Source organism: Oncorhynchus masou, chromosome 30 (genome assembly GCF_036934945.1).
Source record: "Oncorhynchus masou masou isolate Uvic2021 chromosome 30, UVic_Omas_1.1, whole genome shotgun sequence".
Classification (NCBI taxonomy): domain Eukaryota; kingdom Metazoa; phylum Chordata; class Actinopteri; order Salmoniformes; family Salmonidae; genus Oncorhynchus; species Oncorhynchus masou.
Genome location: NC_088241.1, coordinates 18,388,711 through 18,412,235, shown reverse-complemented (window position 1 = coordinate 18,412,235; position 23,525 = coordinate 18,388,711). Strand labels below are relative to the sequence as shown.

General features: G+C 42.6%; 1 protein-coding gene and 1 pseudogene across 4 annotated transcripts in view; both read right to left on the bottom strand.

The window, feature by feature from the left end:
- LOC135522228 (sterol regulatory element-binding protein cleavage-activating protein-like) overlaps positions 1–15,518 on the bottom strand; it is a 37,308-nt gene extending 21,790 nt beyond the window's left edge. The window contains exons 1-2 of one of the 4 annotated variants that reach the window (XM_064948301.1): positions 15,327–15,518; positions 1,982–2,176 (exon numbers count right to left, since the gene is read on the bottom strand). In XM_064948301.1, the coding sequence (XP_064804373.1) occupies positions 1,982–2,103 (122 nt within the window). In that variant the 5' untranslated portion in view covers positions 2,104–2,176; positions 15,327–15,518. The other 3 variants (XM_064948299.1, XM_064948300.1, XM_064948302.1) reach the window with 3 other exon arrangements.
- A 740-nt stretch (positions 15,519–16,258) lies between these two features.
- LOC135521603 (elongator complex protein 6-like) lies at positions 16,259–20,036 on the bottom strand (annotated as a pseudogene).
- Positions 20,037–23,525: the final 3,489 nt, after the last annotated feature.

The following is a 23,525-nucleotide window of genomic DNA, read 5'->3' as shown; positions in this document are numbered from 1 at the left end:
ACACATGAAACCAACACTATATGTTGCGTTTATATTTTTGTTCAGTATAATAATACATGTATGTGTATATAAGCATCCCTGAGTGTGCAAGTGTGTGATTGTCTGTGTAAGTGAAAAAAAGAAGTCGATGCCACTGCCTCCCCTGTCCTTTGTTGGCAGATTTAGCATTAACTAGAGACCGACCACCCGTTTCCCTGGGAAGAGGTTGGCTCTTACGAAACACACTGAGATTTACAAGATTTAGTAGACCGATACACTCGCACGTGCACAATTGCATGCCCCACACACTGACACAGGAACGAACACACACACATACACACACACACTTAATGAGAAAAGGATTGAAGGGGTTTAGCGCTTAATATGTATGCCGATACCATATCCACTCATGAATGTGTGTTTGTAAAACATGAGTCTACTAATGCTCACTAATTCCACCCTAATGCAAGAGTAAGTAACTACAACCTTTCATCCCAGGTTGTCATCGTCTTCACTCAACCATTCTCCTAGAAATGACCACTTTAGGGCCCATTTGCCCTGTGAACAAACTCATTTTAAATTAGGGAAAAAAACAAAGAAAACCAACAAGTGCATTAAGTTCAAGGGCGCCTCCAAAATTCAGGCTAAGACAAACAGCCAGAGTGACAGTGCTGCATTTGTCTGTCTCTGTTAGGCCATTGGGTACACTTTGCCACGACTGGAAATGATGGCGACAGCCTGGCAATACTGTAGCAAAGGGATGAATGTAGGTACAAATTTGGAGGACGCCAACCATAACCAGTTAAAATCTCTTAAAATCTTATTACCCCTCGTGAGGAGACTACCCCACTGTGAAGGGTATAGCCCTTGCTGTGTTGCCTTCGAAGTTGAAGCCCACTTCCATAGATGAGCAAAAGCATTTCAAACCTCTTGAATAATTAACTAAAGATTCCAACAGGGTATTGGGAAATTGATTTTCAGATTTTGAGGACTGAACACACTGAAACGTTTATGGGTGTTCTATACACTAAACACTGTCAATACTGACTCAGTATCCCTGACCTGCACCACATCAAAATGTGCAGTTTGCATAGTTCCAAAGTATAGTACAATAAATAAAATATTTTTGGTCACATACACATATTTAGCAGATGTTTTGCGGGTGTAGTGAAATGCTTGTTTTTTTTTTTTAATAGTGACGTGACTGACAGTGTTGCTCAGTATCTAAGTGCTTGAACACTCTTTCATCCTGGTTCTTTGGCAGCCTGTCAGGCCACGGGATACAGATTTCTCTTTGAGGACACTACACCCTCTCTCCCTCTCCCTCTCTCTAAGGTCACTGTACTGCCACAAAGGGCTTTTGTTTTGCAGCAGGAGCCCCCACCTCCTGGGAGGCAGATGGAGGGCCAGGAACACACAGATAGGCCTATTCTCCAGGGGTCACTTTCTCACAGCCCTCTGCTGTGTCTCTCTTTTTAACTCTGCTTCCACCCCTTTAATTCCCTGCACTCAGTGCAGCCGTCAGCCAGCCGTGCTTTTGGCACTGCACTGTTGCCTCCACGGTTCCATGCTGTACCGTATTCGTTCCATCCTGTCCTGACTTCTCATCTGTGACCTTTCAACTGTGACTGGGTTGACCTCGAATGTGGAACTTTGAGGTGGAAATGTGTGTGTTCTGTTCCGAGTGCTGATTTATGTGTATGGCTATGGCCGTTTCATTTAGTTGACTGGGTTTTGCAAGGCCTGCTCCTTTTTCTCCCACCTGTTGTTGACCTCTTTTTTTTTTTTATGTTTATCCATCTGCTTCTCTTCTATTTTACTGACCTACCATCTCACCTCTGCCCATGTGGATAGAAAAAATTACATACAATCCTTTCAAAACCTGCCAAAACCGTGTTCAGAGAAACCAGTACAAGAACTCTCACATATAATCTCTTGAAGATGCACACGCCCATCCCCAGAACCCGCTTCCCTCATAGACACTCCCCTTCCTCAGACGTACCAGCAGGCGAGAATACTGGCAGAGGTGAAGAGGATGATGGGCACTGGATAGGAAGCGCAAAGCAGCCCATGGCGGTAAAACGCCGCCGAGATCTTCTCTCGCAGCCGCTCTCTCACCGTCATCCTGGGGGGCGGGGTCAGCTGCCGGCCATCGGGAGGGCGAGCGAGGACGGAGTGCCGTGGGGCATCCAGGGACCTAGGGAACCACAGAGACGAGAGGTGTGGGTTAACACACACTCAGAGATACCATGGTTGGGGTCAATTCAAATGGAATGCAGTCAATTCAGGAAGTGATTTGAATTGAAAATTAACAAATGGAAAAAGCTTTGAATTAAAGCATAGAACATAGGTGCCCTTTCTAAAATTATTGACCTGGAATTTCAGTTTACTTCCTGAATTGACTGCCTTCATTTTGAATTGACCTCAACCCTGGAGGATACTCGGCACTCACCACATAATCAGCTGCTGCTGAATGTAGCCTGTGTTCATGTTGCTTTGGACGAGTCTGCATTATTACCAATTTATTACACAAAACACCTCAAACCTATATATGGTCACACACTGCAGAAACCAAAGAGAAGCCCTCACTAACTCCCTGTCCCATCAGAAACACCATAGATATCACGTCTACATTTCCCATCACTAACAGCACCACAAGATATTTGGTCTTACCTGTACGTCCCAAGTACAACCTCCATTTAGCGGCAACCTTACTAGATTGGCTAGGATACATCACAGTACCTTCTACCCCCCACCCTCAGACAAATGCAGCCCTGCCACAGCATCTATCTAGCTAGTCTAGTTACTATCCCAGACAAACTCAGGCCTGCCACAGCATCTATCTAGCTAGTCTAGTTACTATCCCAGACAAATGCAGCCCTGCCACAGCATCTATCTAGCTAGTCTAGTTACTATCCCAGACAAACTCAGGCCTGCCACAGCATCTATCTAGCTAGTCTAGTTACTATCCCAGATATACTCAGCCCTGCCACAGCATCTATCTAGCTAGTCTAGTTACTATCCCAGATATACTCAGCCCTGCCACAGCATCTATCTAGCTAGTCTAGTTACTATCCCAGACAAACTCAGGCCTGCCACAGCATCTATCTAGCTAGTCTAGTTACTATCCCAGATATACTCAGGCCTGCCACAGCATCTATCTAGCTAGTCTAGTTACTATCCCAGACAAACTCAGCCCTGCCACAGCATCTATCTAGCTAGTCTAGTTACTATCCCAGACAAACTCAGCCCTGCCACAGCATCTATCTAGCTAGTCTAGTTACTATCCCAGACAAACTCAGGCCTGCCACAGCATCTATCTAGCTAGTCTAGTTACTATCCCAGATATACTCAGCCCTGCCACAGCATCTATCTAGCTAGTCTAGTTACTATCCCAGATATACTCAGCCCTGCCACAGCATCTATCTAGCTAGTCTAGTTACTATCCCAGACAAACTCAGCCCTGCCACAGCATCTATCTAGCTAGTCTAGTTACTATCCCAGACAAACTCAGGCCTGCCACAGCATCTATCTAGCTAGTCTAGTTACTATCCCAGATATACTCAGCCCTGCCACAGCATCTATCTAGCTAGTCTAGTTACTATCCCAGATATACTCAGCCCTGCCACAGCATCTATCTAGCTAGTCTAGTTACTATCCCAGACAAACTCAGCCCTGCCACAGCATCTATCTAGCTAGTCTAGTTACTATCCCAGACAAACTCAGCCCTGCCACAGCATCTATCTAGCTAGTCTAGTTACTATCCCAGATATACTCAGCCCTGCCACAGCATCTATCTAGCTAGTCTAGTTACTATCCCAGACAAACTCAGCCCTGCCACAGCATCTATCTAGCTAGTCTAGTTACTATCCCAGACAAACTCAGCCCTGCCACAGCATCTATCTAGCTAGTCTAGTTACTATCCCAGACAAACTCAGCCCTGCCACAGCATCTATCTAGCTAGTCTAGTTACTATCCCAGATATACTCAGCCCTGCCACAGCATCTATCTAGCTAGTCTAGTTACTATCCCAGATATACTCAGCCCTGCCACAGCATCTATCTAGCTAGTCTAGTTACTATCCCAGACAAACTCAGCCCTGCCACAGCATCTATCTAGCTAGTCTAGTTACTATCCCAGACAAACTCAGCCCTGCCACAGCATCTATCTAGCTAGTCTAGTTACTATCCCAGATATACTCAGCCCTGCCACAGCATCTATCTAGCTAGTCTAGTTACTATCCCAGACAAACTCAGCCCTGCCACAGCATCTATCTAGCTAGTCTAGTTACTATCCCAGACAAACTCAGCCCTGCCACAGCATCTATCTAGCTAGTCTAGTTACTATCCCAGATATACTCAGCCCTGCCACAGCATCTATCTAGCTAGTCTAGTTACTATCCCAGATATACTCAGCCCTGCCACAGCATCTATCTAGCTAGTCTAGTTACTATCCCAGACAAACTCAGCCCTGCCACAGCATCTATCTAGCTAGTCTAGTTACTATCCCAGACAAACTCAGCCCTGCCACAGCATCTATCTAGCTAGTCTAGTTACTATCCCAGATATACTCAGCCCTGCCACAGCATCTATCTAGCTAGTCTAGTTACTATCCCAGACAAACTCAGCCCTGCCACAGCATCTATCTAGCTAGTCTAGTTACTATCCCAGACAAACTCAGCCCTGCCACAGCATCTATCTAGCTAGTCTAGTTACTATCCCAGACAAACTCAGCCCTGCCACAGCATCTATCTAGCTAGTCTAGTTACTATCCCAGATATACTCAGCCCTGCCACAGCATCTATCTAGCTAGTCTAGTTACTATCCCAGACAAACTCAGGCCTGCCACAGCATCTATCTAGCTAGTCTAGTTACTATCCCAGACAAACTCAGGCCTGCCACAGCATCTATCTAGCCAGTGTAGTTATTATCCCAGACAAACTCAGCTCTGTCCCAGTTGCCTTTCTTTAAATCGGAAAAAGTGCCTTTCTGTCCCAGTACCTGTTCAGGGGGAAGTCTGGCTGCCTCTCACTCTCTCTCGTGCCTGTTTGGCCTAAGTCCTCCAAAAGCACCGGATTTTAAAGGTTTCACGGAGATCCCTGGCTTAAAACAACAGAGCCCTATTTCAGGTACCACAGCCAAAGTGTGACTGACTGGCTCAGCTCTACCCCCTGAGTACTCTGGAAACATTCCTGGGGGAATTTAGCCTACCTCTGGAGCGGCTTGATCTTCCACTATAAATACTCTATATACAGTAAACACAGCAGGCAGCAACACACACACATACCAACAAATGGCTAGAGGGTAAACCGATAGTTGAATTTAATCAGAGGCCTCGAGTGCCGTGACTCACCCCATTTCTACGTTGCTCTACATTTTGACCTGGTATCTAGCCTGTAGGTCCCATTATGCCCTGTGCGTCCATCTCCTCAGTCCTTCCCTGGTGTTGTGGTGCAGGAAAGCGAGGCCTGAGTTGGCAGGTACTCAACAACATCTCCGTCAGTGAGTTAATCCGGGATAGGAAACGCTACAACGAGGCTCACAGGTCTAGGCCCCCACCCTCTCTACCTCTTTTTCCCTAGTCTCTCCATCCTGCAGCTACACGGGTGAGGCAGACTTTAACAGGTCTGTACACACGTCAGGCAGGCAGTCAAGTCAGTCTGCACATGACAGTGAGTTTATTATTATTTTACCTTTATTTAACGAGGCAAGTCAGTTAAGAACAAATTCTTATTTTCAATGACGGCCTAGGAATAGTGGGGTAACTGCCTTGTTCAGGGGCAGAAGGACAGATTTGTACCTTGTCAGCTCGGAGGGTCGATCTTGCAACCTTCCGGTTACTAGTCCAATGCTCTAACCACTAGGCAACCTGGCGCCCCAGTCGTCAGTGCATACCTCAGACTAAGGCATTTTAAGACAAAGAAAACGACTGACCCAGCCAGCAATACCACAGAGACTTAATGATGCCAAGTCTTGAGACATGTGCCACTATGGATTCCAGTAGCCCAGCTCAGGGAGGGGGCAGCAGTTTACCTTCAGTAGGCCGACCTGCTTAACCACTCATACAGCAAACAATACAGCTTCTGACAAAACAGAGCATGTCATTATGCTCCAAAAGCACTTTTGTGAGAACATCAGGGACAAAAATGCCTCCTAAAACCATCAACCTCTTTTTACATAGTAGCCTGTGTACTACATGTTTTTCTAGTTGCACGTTCCCAGGAAATGGAAATAAGATTATAATTTAAATGGTGCGTACCAGTAGGCTACATTTCCCAAAAAATGTGCACACGCTTCTCTCAGAAACATGTTTGTTAGCTCATGGAGGAATTGGTAACAGAGTTACACAAGACTAGGCTTAAGATTTCATCATATGCTGCTCGGAAGAAGAGTGTGCCTGAAGAAAACCAAATAAATGCTTACCTCCTAACGATGCTTCCTAAAATCCCCAGTTTGAAGGCATCGCTGGATCCTATACAGTCCATTGCCATGATCCACACCTGTGTAAGGGATCTTAAAACCCAATGTAAAAAAGCTAAGACTCCTGGCAAGTAGCACCATAAATGCAGGGATTTTAGGCTGCATTGAGAAGCAGCACGATTGTATTTCAGCTCCCTTCTCCCATAGTGAACTGAGCACTTGCTCCTCAACTCTAATGCACCATAACTGTACAGACCATTCTTGAGTCAATGTCAGCTGGGACTAATGCCTGAAGGCTTTATTGCGACAACTCATTTACAGCCACCCATTTACAAACACACAGGGAGCAAATTGGCCCAGTCAATCAGTAACCACTATTATGTCATCGAAAATGGCAAAAACCCGGTCCAAAAACTACAATGAAAACGTTGAGTGACCCGTCACAAAGGCTTTAGTGATGAGACACAATGAACATTTAAATGAGAAAAATCAGTGGGCCTATGTGTATTGTGCACACAAAAAAAACTCCTTAACATTCACATACTGAGTTTAATTAAATATCAGCTTTTTTAAAGAAAATTGTATGTAACGTGAATGTGTGGGCTTGTGTGGTTTGAACATGCATGTAACATACAGTAGGTGAATGAATGTGAGAAGTGTAAAAATGTGAAAGTGCACAGAGTGTCAATAAGTCTATATTTGACTTTGAGTTTTGAATTTGGACGGCAGATGGTTTGACTTCAACTAACCAAGTTTTAAGCAAAGATAGAAAAATAGATAGCGTTTGATTGTCTTTGCGACTACACTTGAAGAAACTTTCAAAAGTTTTTAACATTTTCCATATTGACTGACCTTCATGTCTTAAAGTAATGATGGACTGTCGTTTCTCTTTGTTTATTTGAGCTGTTCTTGCCATAATATGGCCTTGGTCTTTTACCAAATAGGGCTTTCTTCTGTATACCATACCTTGTCAAGACACAACAGATTGGCTCAAACGCATTAAGAAATTCCACAAATGAACTTTTAACAAAGTACACCTGCTAATTTAAACGCATTCCATTCCAGATGACTACCTCATGAAGCTGGTTGAGAGAATGCCAAGAGTGTGCAAAACTGTCATCAAGGCAAAGGGTGGCTACTTTGGAGAATCTGAAATATAAAATATATTTTGGATTTGTTCAACACATTTTGGTTAATTCATGATTCCATGTGTTTTTTAATAGTTTGGATGTCTTTACTATTATTATACAATGTAGAAAATAGTAAAAAATAAAGAAAAACGCTTGAATGAGTAGGTGTCCACCCCAAACGTGTTACTAGTACTGTGTACACACACACACACACACACACACACACACACACACACACACACACACAGTTGAAATCAGAAGTTTACATACACTTAGCTTGGAGTCATTAAAACTCGTTTTTCAACCACTCCATACATTTCTTGTTAACTTCTCTAGGGTAGGGGGCAGCATTGGGAATTTTGGATGAAAAGCGTGCCCAAATTAAACTGCCTGCTACTCAGCCATAAAAGCTATAATATGCATATAATTTGTAGATTTGGATAGAAAACACTGAAGTTTCTAAAACTGTTTGAATTATGTCTGTGAGTATAACAGAACTCATATGGCAGGTAAAAACCTGACAAAAATATCCAACCAGGAAGTGGGAAATCTGAGGTTTGTAGTTTTTCAACTCTTGGCCTATCAAATACAGTGTCTATGGGGTCATATTGCACTTCCTAAGGCTTCCACTAGATGTCAACAGTCTTTAGAACCTTGTTTGATGCTTCTACTGTGAAGTGGGGGGGGGGGCGAATGAGAGGGGATTGGGTCAGAGGTCTGGCAGAGTGCCATGAGCTCAGTCTCGCGCACTCACGTGATAGTTAGCTCTGTTCCATTGCAATTCTACAGACATAGGAATTCTACGGTTGGAACATTATTGAAGATTTATGTTAAAAACATCCTAAAGATTGATTCTATACATCGTTTGACATGTTTCTACGGACTGTAACGGAACTTTTTGACTTTTCGTCTGCTCCTAGTGATCAAAAAGGAGGTATTTGGACATAAATGATGGACAAATATCAAACAAAACAAACATTTATTGTGGAACTGGGATTCCTGGGAGTGCATTCTGATGAAGATTATCAAAGGTTAGTGAATATTTATAATGCTATTTCTGACTTCTGTTGAATACACAACATGGTGGATATCTGTTTGAGTTGTTTTGGTCTCTGAGCGCCGTACTCAGATTTTTTGTTTTGTTTTTTTAACTAGGCAAGTCAGTTAAGAACAAATTCTTATTCTCAATGACGGCCTAGGAACAGTGGGTTAACTGCCTGTTCAGGGGCAGAACGAGAGATTTGTACCTTGTCAGCTCGGGGGTGTGAACTTGCAAACTTCCGGTTACTAGTCCAACGCTCTAACCACTAGGCTACCCTGCCACAAGGCTACCATGGTGTGCTTTTTCCGTAAAGTTTTTTTGAAATCTGACACAGCGGTTGCATTAAGGAGAAGTGGATCTAAAATCCATGCATAACAATTGTATCTTTTAGCAATGTTTATTATGAGTATTTCTGTAAATTGATGTGGCTCTCTGCAAAATCACCGGATGTTTTGGAACTACTGAACATAACGCGCCAATGTAAACTCAGAGTTTTGGATATAAATATGAACTTTACCGAACAAAACATACATGTATTGTGTAACATGAAGTCCTATGAGTGTCATCTGATGAAGATCATCAAAAGTTAGTGATTAATTTTATCTACATTTCTGCTTTTTGTGACTCCTCTCTTTGGCTGGAAATATGGCTGTGTTTTTCTGTGACTTGGCTCTGACCTAACATAATTGTTTGGTTTGCTTTCGTTGTAAAGCTTTTTTGAAATTGGACACTGTGGTGGGATTAACAAGAAGTGTGGCTCTGACCTAACATAATTGTTTGGTTTGCTTTCGTTGTAAAGCTTTTTTGAAATTGGACACTGTGGTGGGATTAACAAGAAGTGTATCTTTAAAATGGTGTAAAATACATGTACGTTTGAGGAATTTTAATTATGGGATTTCTGTTTTGAATTTGGCGCCCTGCAGTTTCACTGGCTGTTGACTAGGTGGGACATTACCGTCCCCCGTACCCTAGAGAGGTTAACAAACTATAGTTTTGGCAAGTCGGTTAGGACATCTACTTTGCGCATGGCACAATTCATTTTTCAAACAATTGTTTACAGATTATTTCACTTATATCTGTCTCACAATTCCAGTGGGTCAGAAGTTTACATACAGTCAACTTAGTGTGCCTTTAAACAGCTTGGGAAATACCAGAAAATTATGGCATGGCATCATTTGAGTAAATTGGAGGTGTACCTGTGGATGTATTAAGGCCTACCTTCAAACTCAGTGCCTCTTTGGTTAACATCATGGGAAAATCATAAGAAATCAGCCAAGACCTCAGAAAAAAAGTCTGATTCATCCTTGGGAGCAATTTCCAAACGCCTGAAGGTACCACGTTCATCTGTACAAACTATAGTACACAAGTGTAAACACCATGGGACCACGCAGCCGTCATACAGCTCAGGAAGGAGACGCGTTCTGTCTCCTAGAGATGAATGTACTTCGGTGTGAAAAGTGCAAATCAATCCCAAAACAGCAAAGGACCTTGTGAAGATGCTGGAGGAAACGGGTACAAAAGTATCAATATCCACAGTAAAACGAGTTCTATCGAGACATAACCTGAAAGGCCGCTCAGCAAGGAAGAAGCCACTGCTCCAAAACCGCCATAAATAAAGCCAGACTACGGTTTGCAACTGCACATGGGGATAAAGATCATACTTTTTGGAGAAATGTCCTCTGGTCTGAAAAATAGAACTGTTTGGCCATAATGACCATCGTTATGTTTGGAGGAAAAAGGGGGAAGGAGGGACTGGTGCACTTCACAAAATAGACGGCTTCATGAGACAGGAAAATTATGTGGAGATATTGAAGCAACATCTCAAGACATCAGTCAGGAAGTTAAAGCTTGGTCGCAAATGGGTCTTCCAAATGGACAATGACACCAAGCATACTTCCAAAGTTGTGGCAAAATAGCTTAAGGACAACAAAGTAAAGGTATTGGAGTGGCCATCACAAAGCCCTGACCTCAATCACACAGAGAATTTGTGGGCAGAACTGAAACCGCGTGTGCGAGCAAGGAGGCCTACAAACCTGACTCAGTTACTGAGAAGTGGTCTGTGGTCACCACCTGCAGAACCACTCCTTTATTGGGGGTGTCTTGCTAATTGCCTATAATTTCCACCTGTTGTCCATTCCATTTGCACAACAGCATGTGAAATGTATTGTCACTCAGTGTTAATTCCTAAGTGGACAGTTTGATTTCACAGAAGTGTGATTGACTTGGAGTTACATTGTGTTGTTTAAGTATTCCCTTAATTTTTTTGAGCAGTGTGTGTATATATATATATATATATATATATATATATATATATTAACAATTTACACACATACATATATATACAGTGGGGGAAAAAAGTATTTAGTCAGCCACCAATTGTGCAAGTTCTCCCACTTAAAAAGATGAGGCCTGTAATTTTCATCATAGGTTCACTTCAACTATGACAGACAAAATGAGAAAAAAACATCCAGAAAATCACATTGTAGGATTTTTAATTTATTTATCTGAATATTATGGTGGAAAATACGTATTTTGTCAATAACAAAAGTTTCTCAATGCTTTGTTATATACCCTTTGTTGGCAATGACAGAGGTCAAATGTTTTCTGTACGTCTTCACAAGGTTTTCACACACCGTTGCTGGTATTTTGGCCCATTCCTCCATGCAGATCTCCTCTAGAGCAGTGATGTTTTGGGGCTGTTGCTGGGCAACACAGACTTTCAACTCCCTCCAAAGATTTTCTATGGGGTTAAGATCTGGAGACTGGCTAGGCCACTCCAGGACCTTGAAATGCTTCTTACGAAGCCACTCCTTTGTTGCCCGGGCAGTGTGTTTGGGATCATTGTCATGCTGAAAGACCCAGCCACGTTTCATCTTCAATGCCCTTGCTGATGGAAGGAGGTTTTCACTCAAAATCTCACGATACATGGCCCCATTCATTCTTTCCTTTACACGGATCAGTCGTCCTGGTCCCTTTGCAGAAAAACAGCCCCAAAGCATGATGTTTCCACCCCCATGCTTCACAGTATGGTGTTCTTTGGATGCAACTCAGCATTCTTTGTCCTCCAAACATGACGAGTTGCGTTTTTACCAAAAAAGTATGACATTCTCCCAATCTTCTTCTGGATCATCCAAATGTTCTCTAGCAAACTTCTGACGGGCCTGGACATGTACTGGCTTAAGCAGGGGGACACGTCTGGCACTGCAGGATTTGAGTCCCTGACGGGGTAGTGTGTTACTAATGGTAGGCTTTGTTACTTTGGTCCCAGCTCTCTGCAGGTCATTCACTAGGTCTTCCATTTCCTAATAATTGCTCCCACAATTGATTTCTTCAAACCAAGCTGCTTACCTATTGCATATTCAGTCTTCCCAGCCTGGTGCAGGTCTACAATTTTGTTTCTGGTGTCCTTTGACAGCTCTTTGGTCTTGGCCATAGTGGAGTTTGGAGTGTGACTGTTTGAGGTTGTGGACAGGTGTCTTTTATACTGATAACAAGTTCAAACAGGTGCCATTAAAACGAGTGGAGGGCAGAGGAGCCTCTTAAAAATAAGTTACAGGTCTGTGAGAGCCAGAAATCTTGCTTGTTTGTAGGTGACCAAATGCTTATTTTTCACCATAATTTGCAAATAAATCCATTAAAAATCCTAAAATGTGATTTTCTGGAATGTTTTTTCTCATTTTGTCTGTCATAGTTGAAGTGAACCTATGATGAAAATTACAGGCCTCTCTCATATTTTTAAGTGGGAGAACTTGCACAATTGGTGGCTGACTAAATACTTTTTTGCCCCACTGTATATACATACATACACATATATACACACTGAACAAAAATATAAACGCTACATGCAACAATTTCAAAGACTTTACCAAGTTATAGTTCATATAAGGAAAACAGTTCATTTAAATAAAAGGATTGGACCCTAATCTATGAATTTCACATGACCAAAGTATCTGGACACCTGCTCGTCAAACATCTCATTCCAATATCATGGGCATTAATATGGAGTCGGTTCCCCCTTTGCTGCTATAACAGCCTCCACTCTTCTGGGAAGGCTTTCCACTAGATGTTGCAACATTCCTGGGGGGAGCTGGGGACTTGCTTCCATTCAGCCACAAGAGCATTAGTCAGGTCGGACACTGATGTTGAGCGATTAGGTCTGGCTCGCAGTCTGCATTCCAATTCATCCCAAATGTGTTCGATGGGGTTGAGGTCAGGGCTCTGTGAGGGCCAGTCAAGTTCTTCCACACCGATCTCGAACAACCATTTCTTTATGGACCTAGCTTCATGCTCGGAGGCATTGTCATGCTGAAACGGGAATGGGCCTTCCACAAACTATTACCACACAGTTGGAAGCACATAATCGTTTAGAATGTCATTGTATGCTGTAGTGTTAAGATTTCCCTTCACTGGAACTAAGGAGCCTAGCCCGAACCATGAAAAACAGCCCCGGACCATTATTCCTCCTTCACCTAACGGGTGTGGCTGAAATAGCCAAATCCAGTGATGTTAAGGGGTGGCCACATAGTTTGTATATATAGCGCACCTTTAAAAAAGAGTTATGGTGTGGATCAGAAAACTGGTCAGTATCCGGTGTAACCACCATTTATTTGCCTCATGCAGCACAACATCTCTTCTCATAAAGTTGATCAGGCTGTTGATTGTGGCCTGTGGAATGTTGTCCCACTCCTCTTCAATGGCTGTGCAAAGTTGCTGGATATTGGTGGGAACTGGAACACACTGTTATACACCTTGATACAGAGAATGCCAAACATGCTCAATGGGTGATACCAATACCATAACCCCATCGCAACCATGGGGCACTGTTCACATTGACATCAGCAAACCACTCGCCCACGTGGTCTGCGGTTGAGACCGGTTGGACGTACTGCCAAATTCTCTAAAACAGAAATTCTCTGCTTATGGCAGAGAAATTAGCATTAAATTCTCTGGTAACAGCTCTGTTGGACATTCCTGCTGTCATGATACCAATTACACACTTCCTCAAAACTTGAGACATCTTTGGCATTGTGTTGGGTGACAAAACCTACATTTTAGAGTGGCCTTTGGTCCCTGCACAATGTGCACCTGTGTAATGATCATGCTGTTTAATCATCTCATTGATGATTACTTATTACTATCAGGTGGATAGATTATCTTGGCAAAGTAGAAATGCTCATTAACAGGTAAGTACATTTGTGCAGAACATTTGAGAAATGTGTACATATGGAACATTTCTGGATTTTTAATTTCAACTCATGAAACCAACACTTTACATTTATATTTTTGTTCAGTGTCGATGCTCTTTCAGATCTGGAGGAGGGGAGCTGTTCAAAACATTGAGCCTGTTTATGTGAAGAGAAGTAGATCTTACAGAGTAGGGGTCGGCAACCCTGTTCGGTTTCAGGCACCACACCTGACCAACTGAGCTGATTGATCAGTTTAATGATCGCCTAAAATCAACAACCTGGTCTTTCAAGTCAGTTAAATTAAAAACATGAAGTGCCTGCAGCACTCCAGGACCAGAGTTGTCGGACTCTGTTCTAAAGGGTGATGCTTTGTCATTAATGTTTCTGTACGATCATTGTTTCCCTCCTCTATGGCTGCTCAAATGGCACAAAAAAAAAAAACACCCCTCCCCAAACCAAGACAATCGCCCCTCATCATCCTCCTGGTCAATCTCCATGGGCAGAGAAATCCCAAACTCAGTTACTTAATGTGTAGGTGTTGACAAATCAAATTGCATTTGGTCAACGTTAACCAACTGGTGTGGCGCAGCTCTGTAACAATATAAATTCCCCAGACAGAAAAAAAGTTCACATTTTAATTTCACAATTTGGTATCAATTACAGATAGTACTACTGCTAATACATAATTCAGAAACAGTCACCCTCGTCTGTGCACACAGTAGGTAAGGGTGGTGATGCCACGCCGTAAATATCCCTATATGTGATCTCATTCAAATCAATCGTGTAACATTTTGCCCAATGCTTAAATTAATTAGATGACAGAAAACAATTTATTCACCCGTGCGAACAAACTTTTACAGGCCTCCCGAGGGCGCGCTGTCGGTTGTCAAACGAGTCACCAGTAGCGTTAGCTTTAACAGATGCTAACGTTCCTTAGCGAGCTAACGTTAACACAGGGCAACTTCACTTGAATTCCACTACCTAGCCACCAGCTAGTCGCCACTTACTTTCATATTAACATATACACCTGATTCGACCAAAAACAATATTAATCCATAATTCTGCAACATGGAACGTTGTAAAATCAGCTTGAATTAAGCGTAGCGTCGTTAGCTAGCTTCTACTGTTAACAAACATTTACCATATCTGCTAACACATTGCTGAATGATGCCAACCAACGTATCCATGACAGCAAGACATGGTTGTTGACCTTACGCTGATAATAGGGCAGGCAGCTAGCAATTAGATAATCACATTAGCGTTGCCGAGTAATGCCAGTGACATCGTCTGTCAATAGCTATTAGTTAAGCGAACTTAACTGGCCAACTGCTACCACCAAAAACACCTAACCCCGAGTCCCGCGTTCATCTGCACCGCCAAACCCAGAGAAGTTCTACCCTAGGTCGAAAAAATATCTTCAACCTAGGTTCTTCGCATCTAACTTCGTTAGCTAGCTTAAAGTTGATTATGGTCCGCTTTGCTAACTAATTGAGTAAATTAGCTACCTAAATTAAAACACACCAAAGCTAGCGTTAGCTAGTTGACTAGCTAGCTACTACGTTACACTTGCCTGGCTGAATAACTTTCTCGTGTCTTCGTCGATAGTGCTGGTCCTGCTATCGAGGAGCTAGTCGTGTACCGTCTTAACCTCCTTATTCTAGTGGCTAAAATGTAGCTAATTTAACTGGAAAAACTGACTGCATCAACAGAACCATGTCACTACTGTTTCAGCAGCAGCGTGAATTGTCGACCTCTCACCCTTCATCCAAGACAAGAAAGCATGAGGATATAGCGACACGCGCTGGCTAGATTACTGTAAACCACAGTATTTTACCTTCATGATCAACAACGCCCCAAAACGCATACACTGGTGTTTGATTTAAATGTGCTGTTTTTTGTTTGTTTGTTGTATAACACATGTCCAACCTAGTTCGGTCAGTTCCCATGTCACTTGAGAAATGACCTATTCACCCAGGTTTCCTATATCAGCTTTGCAATGCATGTGTCCAGTTGGTTCTAATGCAGTAATCCAATGTTCAATTCAATACTACATCTCCAGTTCAAAACTGATCCCAACCTGTTTCATGACCATAATCAAGCACCTTGATTGTCCTAAATTGCAAACTTCCCGCCTGTGTGTTGAGCCCATAGAGATAGACGACTTATCTTTCTAGCTGTGCCATTACAACCTCTATAACAACATTGGCAATCTCCATTTTAAAGTAGTCCATTTTCTTCTTCACGGTTGGCTGATCCCTCCTGATGATCCGGTTGGACATGATTCCAACAGAGTCACCAGGAGGGATCAGCCAATGAAGTTGGAAATTCCATGAGGTTGACTACTTTAAAATGTTGGAAGCTTAATAGCTGCCCATGCTAATAAAGCCTTTTGGCCACTAGAGGCCTCTATCATTCTCTGGTTGAGCTCAGAGATCCATGTGACAGATGTGAGGGACTGGGGATCGACACTAAGAAGGGAGGCAGAAAGGATCCATTGAGGGCTTAAAGGACTGCACTGGATGTCCCCCTGATGAAGAAGGAAGCCCCCTTGTCGTGGACCTTATACTGGAAGAGTTACTTCTGGGTCTGCTGCCTGTCACATTGTCCTCGCCAGCACACTTCCACCTGAGACACACACAGTACGGTTCAGCTTAATGCATTTAACAGTGCTCTTTCGCTCTCTCTTTTTTTTTCCCACTCTCACACACAAATAATCTAATCCATCTGACTTGTCCGTGGCTGTCCCTGCAGTAGCCGGTGGGGAGACCCTGTACTTGGAGTGTGAGGTTGCACTGGTGTATAAGGCCCCTCAGGAGCCACTGAGTGTTCATCATCACTCTCTTCTTCTTCTGCCTCACATCGCACCAACATCACCATGCTGCCCAGCAGATAAAAGAGAAAAGGGATAGTAGATAGAGGAATGTGTGTGATTATTTGAACAGAGACAGACGAGAGACAGTGAGCTTGTGATACCGTGCGCCTCCCATGTCACACCGCTCATCCTCCAAAGCTCGCATCCACTACAAAATCATGGTACTTGCCTACGGAGCAGCAAGAGGAACCGCCCATTTCTACCTTCAGGCTATGCTCGAACCCTACACCTCAACCCTGTAAATAGCCCATCCAATCTACCTCATCCCCATACTGTATTTATTTATTTATCTTGCTCCTTTGCACCCAAGTATCTCAACTTGCACATTCATCTTCTGCACATTGTACCATTCCAGTGTTTAATTGCTATATTGTAATTATTTGTGACCATGACCTATTTATTACTTACATTGTCCCACACAAAGTCATATAGACCCCGCAGGCCAGAACTGTGATCTCTGTGGAGGTGGAGGGTAACAGAGAGATGGAGAAAGATATTTTCAGATTCATATTATCATTAATTGCTTTGATTACATCAGAAAAAGATGTATTGTTTGACACACTCATACAGGTCGGATTCCCGGAACCAGATAAAGTCTATGATATTCTAGGACCAAAATGCACTTTCAATGGAGCTTCTGCACTGAATGAACATGCTTTTAAGACCAGTAGGCTTGATCAGAGTCAACGCTACAGACAGGTACCTGAGGAACCTGAGGAAGTCCAGTGCCTGGGTTCCTTTGCTGGACTCCCCCTGAAGCAGTACCCCCAAGGATTCCTTTAGTCCCTCTACGAACACCAGCTGCCCTTTCTCCCTTGCCTGTGCCAAACTCACACACTGATTAACATGGAACACAGTGAAAGAACCCATACAAAATGTAGTTCCTCTGTAGTTCCTCTTTAAGGAATACCTAGGATAGGATAAAGTAATCCTTCTCACCCCCCCCCCCCCCCACCCTTAAATGATTTAGATGCACTATTGTAAAGTGGCTGTTCCACTGGATGTCATAAGGTGAATTCACCAATTTGTAAGTCGCTCTGGATAAGAGCGTCTGCCAAATGACTTAAATGTAAATGACTTAAATGTAGTTAATACAGCTCCACCAAGCAACAGCAAACCATACACAACTGTAAAGACACATTTACTTGCACAGTATGTATAAGAGTGGCTGGGGGGGGGTTTAACCCAGCGTTTTGGAGGATACGTATACTCACCAACCATTGACTAATTAAACTGTAGTGACTGAAGGACTGCACAAGACCCAGGAAACACCTTACATCTGAGCACGTCTGGCCTCACCAGATTTAATTTTTGACCACTTATGAGAGTGCATCAAAGTAGTACACAACTTGGCCCCATATGTTCCCTCTATTACTGACTGTCATTGTTTTTCACCTACCACTACAATCAACAGCAATAATAGAGGGAACGGTGTTAAGCACACGTTTCAGTCAACTAGACATCAGTCCACTCACATAAAGCCTCACTTCGTAAATAAAAGGAGAGGAAATGGTGAATGAGGAAGGACCCGTCTGTCTGTTTGTCAGACACCAAGATAAACTCTCCCTGCAGAGAACGGACATAAATCCACAGATGTTAGGATTAGGCATTTAAATTGGTAACGGTTAGGGGTGAGGTTAGGGTTACCGGCTTGAAGTTGTCGGGACTAGTATTGAGAATATTGTTGAGCACTGCAAACATATTGAGAAGGGATGAAGACTTATCTCATACGAATATTTGGAATGTCTTCTGGTGAGTTGCTACTTATAGCTACTTAGATAAATACAAACATCGATTGATATAAATTACTTTATTAATAACTAGCTAAATATTAACCAATGACTGTATATATATGAACGCTTAACACTCCCAGGAAAATACATTTAGCTAGCGCAGACTGCCGATTGAGGCTATGAAGTTGGCTAGATTGTTGACACGAATTTTAGCGTTATCCAGGACAAACCCCAACAGCTCAAACTATTTTTATGTCAATAATAACCACATTGTTTTAAACAATTCCACAGTCATAGCTATTTCATTTTCCGAATGTTTGTTGTGAAAAAGTAGCATGGGTGCAAGATCGTAGTTTCTACTGCACGAAGAGGAGGGACAATCTGAGCATGTGAAAAGCGTTTCGACTTCTTCCTTGATGAGGTTTAACGGCGGTTGGCATCCGATAAATGTTGCATTACCGCCACCTACTAGACTGGAGTACAACTCCATTAAACAAATACCTTACCATCTAACACTACACTCACAAAAAAATCCCTCTACTCTACTATTTAAATCTATTTCGTCCTACCTCAGGCCAACAACCTGAAAGGATGGGACACCACCACTTAACACACCCTGTAACTCTTCTGATGTCAAGTCTCGCACACCCAAATACCTCTCTGCAGCTGCCACCACAACCTCCATTTTCTGCGACTTACATTCCATCCCTGCAGTACAGTTTATAACCATTGCTATAAATGCTAAAAATCCAATCTTACTGAAACATATATAATTTGTTGGCCTATCCTTCTGTACTGGTACAGATCTACTACTCACACCACTCCTCTCAGGATCCCTCCCCCTTGACCTATCTTCCTCTCCTTTCTTCACTGCCTCAGCATATGACAACTTCTGCACTACCTTAACCCTGTAAACCTCAACCTGCCTCTCTCGCACGGGACATTTCTAATCCCCAGCCCCATTGGCACCCATACAATTAACACATACCACTACTTTCCCCAATACTACACATTCCTTTGTCTCATGCCCTTCTGCACACTTCTCACACCTAGGAACCTCCCTCCTACACACTGCTGCCACATGCCCATAAGCTTGACAAATGTAACAACATAATGTATTTGGCACAAAAGCTCCTACAGGATAACTTATATATCCAAACGTCACTTTGTCGGGCAAAGACTCAACATCAAAACTCAAAAGAACAGACAATGACACTTCTGTGTTGCCACTCAAGCCACCCTGTCTGCGTCGTACCAAACGACGAGCATCACAAACACCGTCAATCTTCCCCTTCAGTTGGTCAACTTTTACATTTACTGCTACCCCTGTAATCACTATTTTCAATGACATCCTTTGCTTGAGAGCAAAACAATTCACATTTCTTGCTCCCATTTCGTTAAACGCGGAGCGCCTTCTTCCTCTGACCAGCAGAAATACAAACAATTATCACAAGACCACTTCTGGTTACCCTCGCCGATTCAACAGCACCCCACTCTGTTTTCACCCACCCTGAAACCACAAATGGATCAGCCAAAAGGCAAGGGTCTACTTTTTCCAAATCTTCACTCCTACTGTCACAGACTCATCTTTATTCTGACCCTCGATGCAAGGCTCAGGCTCTGAGAACTTCACCACACCGACCATCTCTGATACTTCACCCTCATTCACTTCCATTTCTCCTCCTGTCTTCAGCTCACTCTACTTACACTTTTTACTATTCTTCTTTAAGGGAAGGGTTAGGTAAAATGGCTAGGGTTTGTGGAAGGGTTAGATAACATGCTAAGTAGTTGCAAAGTCACTAAAAAGTAGTAAGTTGCTAAAATGCTAAAGTTGTCCGTGATAAGACCTTTGGGTTGCTCGACGTTTGCGTTATACACCTACCCATCCTCCCCTACCAACCACCCTAGTTTAGTTTTTGCCTTAAGTAACAACATGTCTTATGAAACCTACAAAACATAACATATCATAGTCATTTGAGTGTTGCATATTTTCAGTTACTATGTTTTGTCTAGTCTATGAAACCAGGCTGCAACTACACATTTCTTTGTCTCAAGCCCTCCTGTACACTACACTTCTCACATCTAGGAATCTCCCTCCTACACACTGCTACAATATGACTGTAAACGTGGCACCTAAAACACCATAATAGGTTCAGGACTAAAGCACTAACCGCTAACAAGTCATACCTCGTTCAACCATTTCTATGGGGGTGATTCATGCGTAAAGAATGGGGTTTTGGGATAAACGCTGAAAATAAGGTATGAGGTTAACACAGGTTTAGGAGATCTTATAAATGTATATATATCAGCCCATTAACATGACCTTTATGATTTATGAAGCCTTTGTGCTTGTTTAGATTACATGAATGCAAAACAAATCTCTAAAAACTGATGAAGATTATCTCCAGTGGCGTGCAGTTTTATAAATAATCTCATGCGATTCTAACATTTGTCCATGAGGCTGAGAGAAAATGTTGCTGTTTTAAAGCTAATCTCCTGCAATTCTACACATATTGCCACATACAGTGGGTAGAACAAGTATTTGATACACTGCCGGTTTTGCATGTTTTCCTACTTACAAAGCATGTAAAGGTCTGTAATTTTTAACAAATTACAGACCTCTACATGCTTTGTAAGTAGGAAAACCTGCAAAATCGGCAGTGTATCAAATACTTGTTCTCCCCACTGTACATCGCTGCATGTAGAAAATTAAGAAAAGTACATTTAGATATGTGTTTTTGGTTGTAGAGTCAACTACATCATGCCAATTTCAAAAATATAAAGTTAGTTCAGAATATTTATGCACGAAACAGTAGTTGACTAACTGATATTGCTTTGTTGTAATACCCTCTGAGCCAGGGGAGGCTGAGTAAGAAGCTTGTGGGAATGTCAGCATGGAAGATCCACCCATGAAATAATGTTTTTTGTTGTTGTCTAAAAGACAACTGAGGAAGGTTTCGATCCATCGACCTCTGGGTTATGGTCCCAGTGCGATTCCTCTGCGCCAATCAGCTACAAACCACTCAGATTGACCCAAACCCACAATCCATGGCTTAGAAAGAAAGTGCCTTATCCATTAGGCCACTGGGGCTTGATGACACAAGTACAGACTGTATGAACTGAAAGAAGCAGTGAAACTGTGATCCCCTGCACCATATGCTTCCCATGCCATATGTCTTCGTCCTGTGGTTATGAATAGAAAAGTAATCTTTAGATAGCCACACAGAAACCCACACGAAACAGTTCATGTTAACAGTGAAATTGTTTTACTTTATTGTATATAAACACTTATTTTGTTTATATCATACAAATATAAGCATTGAGTATAATTTCACAGTTATTATAGTGCATTCGAAAATAATTCAGACCCCTTTACTTTTCCCACATTTTGTTACGTTACAGCCTTATTCTAAAATTGATCTAAAAATCAATCTACACACAATGACAAAGCAAAAACAGGTTTTTATAACATTTTGGACATTTATAAAATGTTTAAAACTGAAATTAACATTTGCACAAGTATTCAGACCCTTTACTCAGTACTTTGTTGAAGCACCTTTAGCAGCGATTACAGCCTGGAGTCTTCTTGGGTATGACGCTACAAGCATGGCACATCTGTATTTGGGGAGTTTCTCCCATTTCTTTTCTGCAGATTTCAAGTTCTGTCAGGTTGGATGGGGAGTGTTGCTGCACAGCTATTTTTAGGTCTCTCCGGAGATGTTAAATCGGGTTCAAGCCATGGCTCTGTCTGGGCCACTCAAGGACATTCAGAGACTTGTCTCGAAGCCACCCCTGCATTGTCTTGGCTGTGTGCCTAGGGTCGTTGTCCTGTTCCTGAGCGTTCTGGAGCAGGTTTTCATCAAGAATTTCTCTGTACTTTGCTCCATGCATCTTTCCCTCAATCCAGACTATTCTCCCAGTCCCTGTCACTGAAAAACATCCCCAGCATGTTGATGCCACCACCATGCTTCACCGTAGGGATGGTGCCAGGTTTCCTCCAGATGTGACACTTCGCATTCAGGCCAAATAGTTCAATCTTGGTTTCATCAGACCAGCCTTGTTTCTCATGGTCTGAGAGTCTTTAGGTGACTTTTGGCAAACTCCAAGCGGGCTGTTATGTGCCTTTTACTGAGGAGTGGTTTCCGTCTGGCCACTCTCCAATAAAGGCCTGATTGGTGGAGTGCTGGTGAGATGGTTGTCCTTCTGGAAGATTCTCCCTTCTCCACAGATGAACTCTGGAGCTCTGTCAGAGTGACCATCCGGTTCTTGTTCACCTCCCTAACCAAGATCCTTCTCCCCCGATTGCTCAGTTAGGATGGGCGGCCAGATCTAGGAAGAATCTTGGTGGTTCCAAACTTCTTCCATTTAAGAATGATGGAGGCCACTGTGTTCCTGGGGACCTTTAATGCTGTAGACATTTTTTTGTACCCTTCCCCAGATCTGTGTCTCGACACAATCCTGTCTTGGAGCTCTACGGACAATTCCTTCGAACTCATGGCTCGGTTTTTGGATGATCAATGGAAACAGGATGCATCTGAGCTCAATTTATCTCATAGCAAATTTATCTCATAGCAAATAAGGTATTTCAGTTTATTTATAATTAAGAAATTGGCAAACAATTCTAAAAACCTATTTTCGCTTTGTCATTATGGGGTATTGTGTGTAGATTGATGAGGGGAAAAAATGTTTTTTTTTAATCCATTTTTGAATAAGGCTGTAACAACAAAATGTGGAAAAGGTCAAGGGGTCTGAATACTTTCCAAATGCACTGTATGTGTTCAATATATCCATGGTGAAATAAGATTTTTGTCCTTTTAGAATGTTCAATGGTAGCTGCTCGAGTGACTGTTTGTTTTAAAATCAAGTATCCTCATTGTGTCTGAGACTACACACTTGAGTTGTGTCACATTCATTTGCCAGTGTTCAAGTTTGCCTCGCATTTACCGCCACTGTTACGTAACTAACTATAGTATCCACCAGATGATGTGAGGTAGTATGAAGTCACGGCGACCAGTAACCTAAATAGTCTGAAATGGCTTACTCTCCCAGATCAGCGCAATAGATGAAGGAGAAGAGAAAAGAAAGCCATTTTGGACTATTGGAATACAGACCAGGGTTTTTGATGAATATTTCAGCTGCACTGTTAAGGAAGAATCCACCTTTT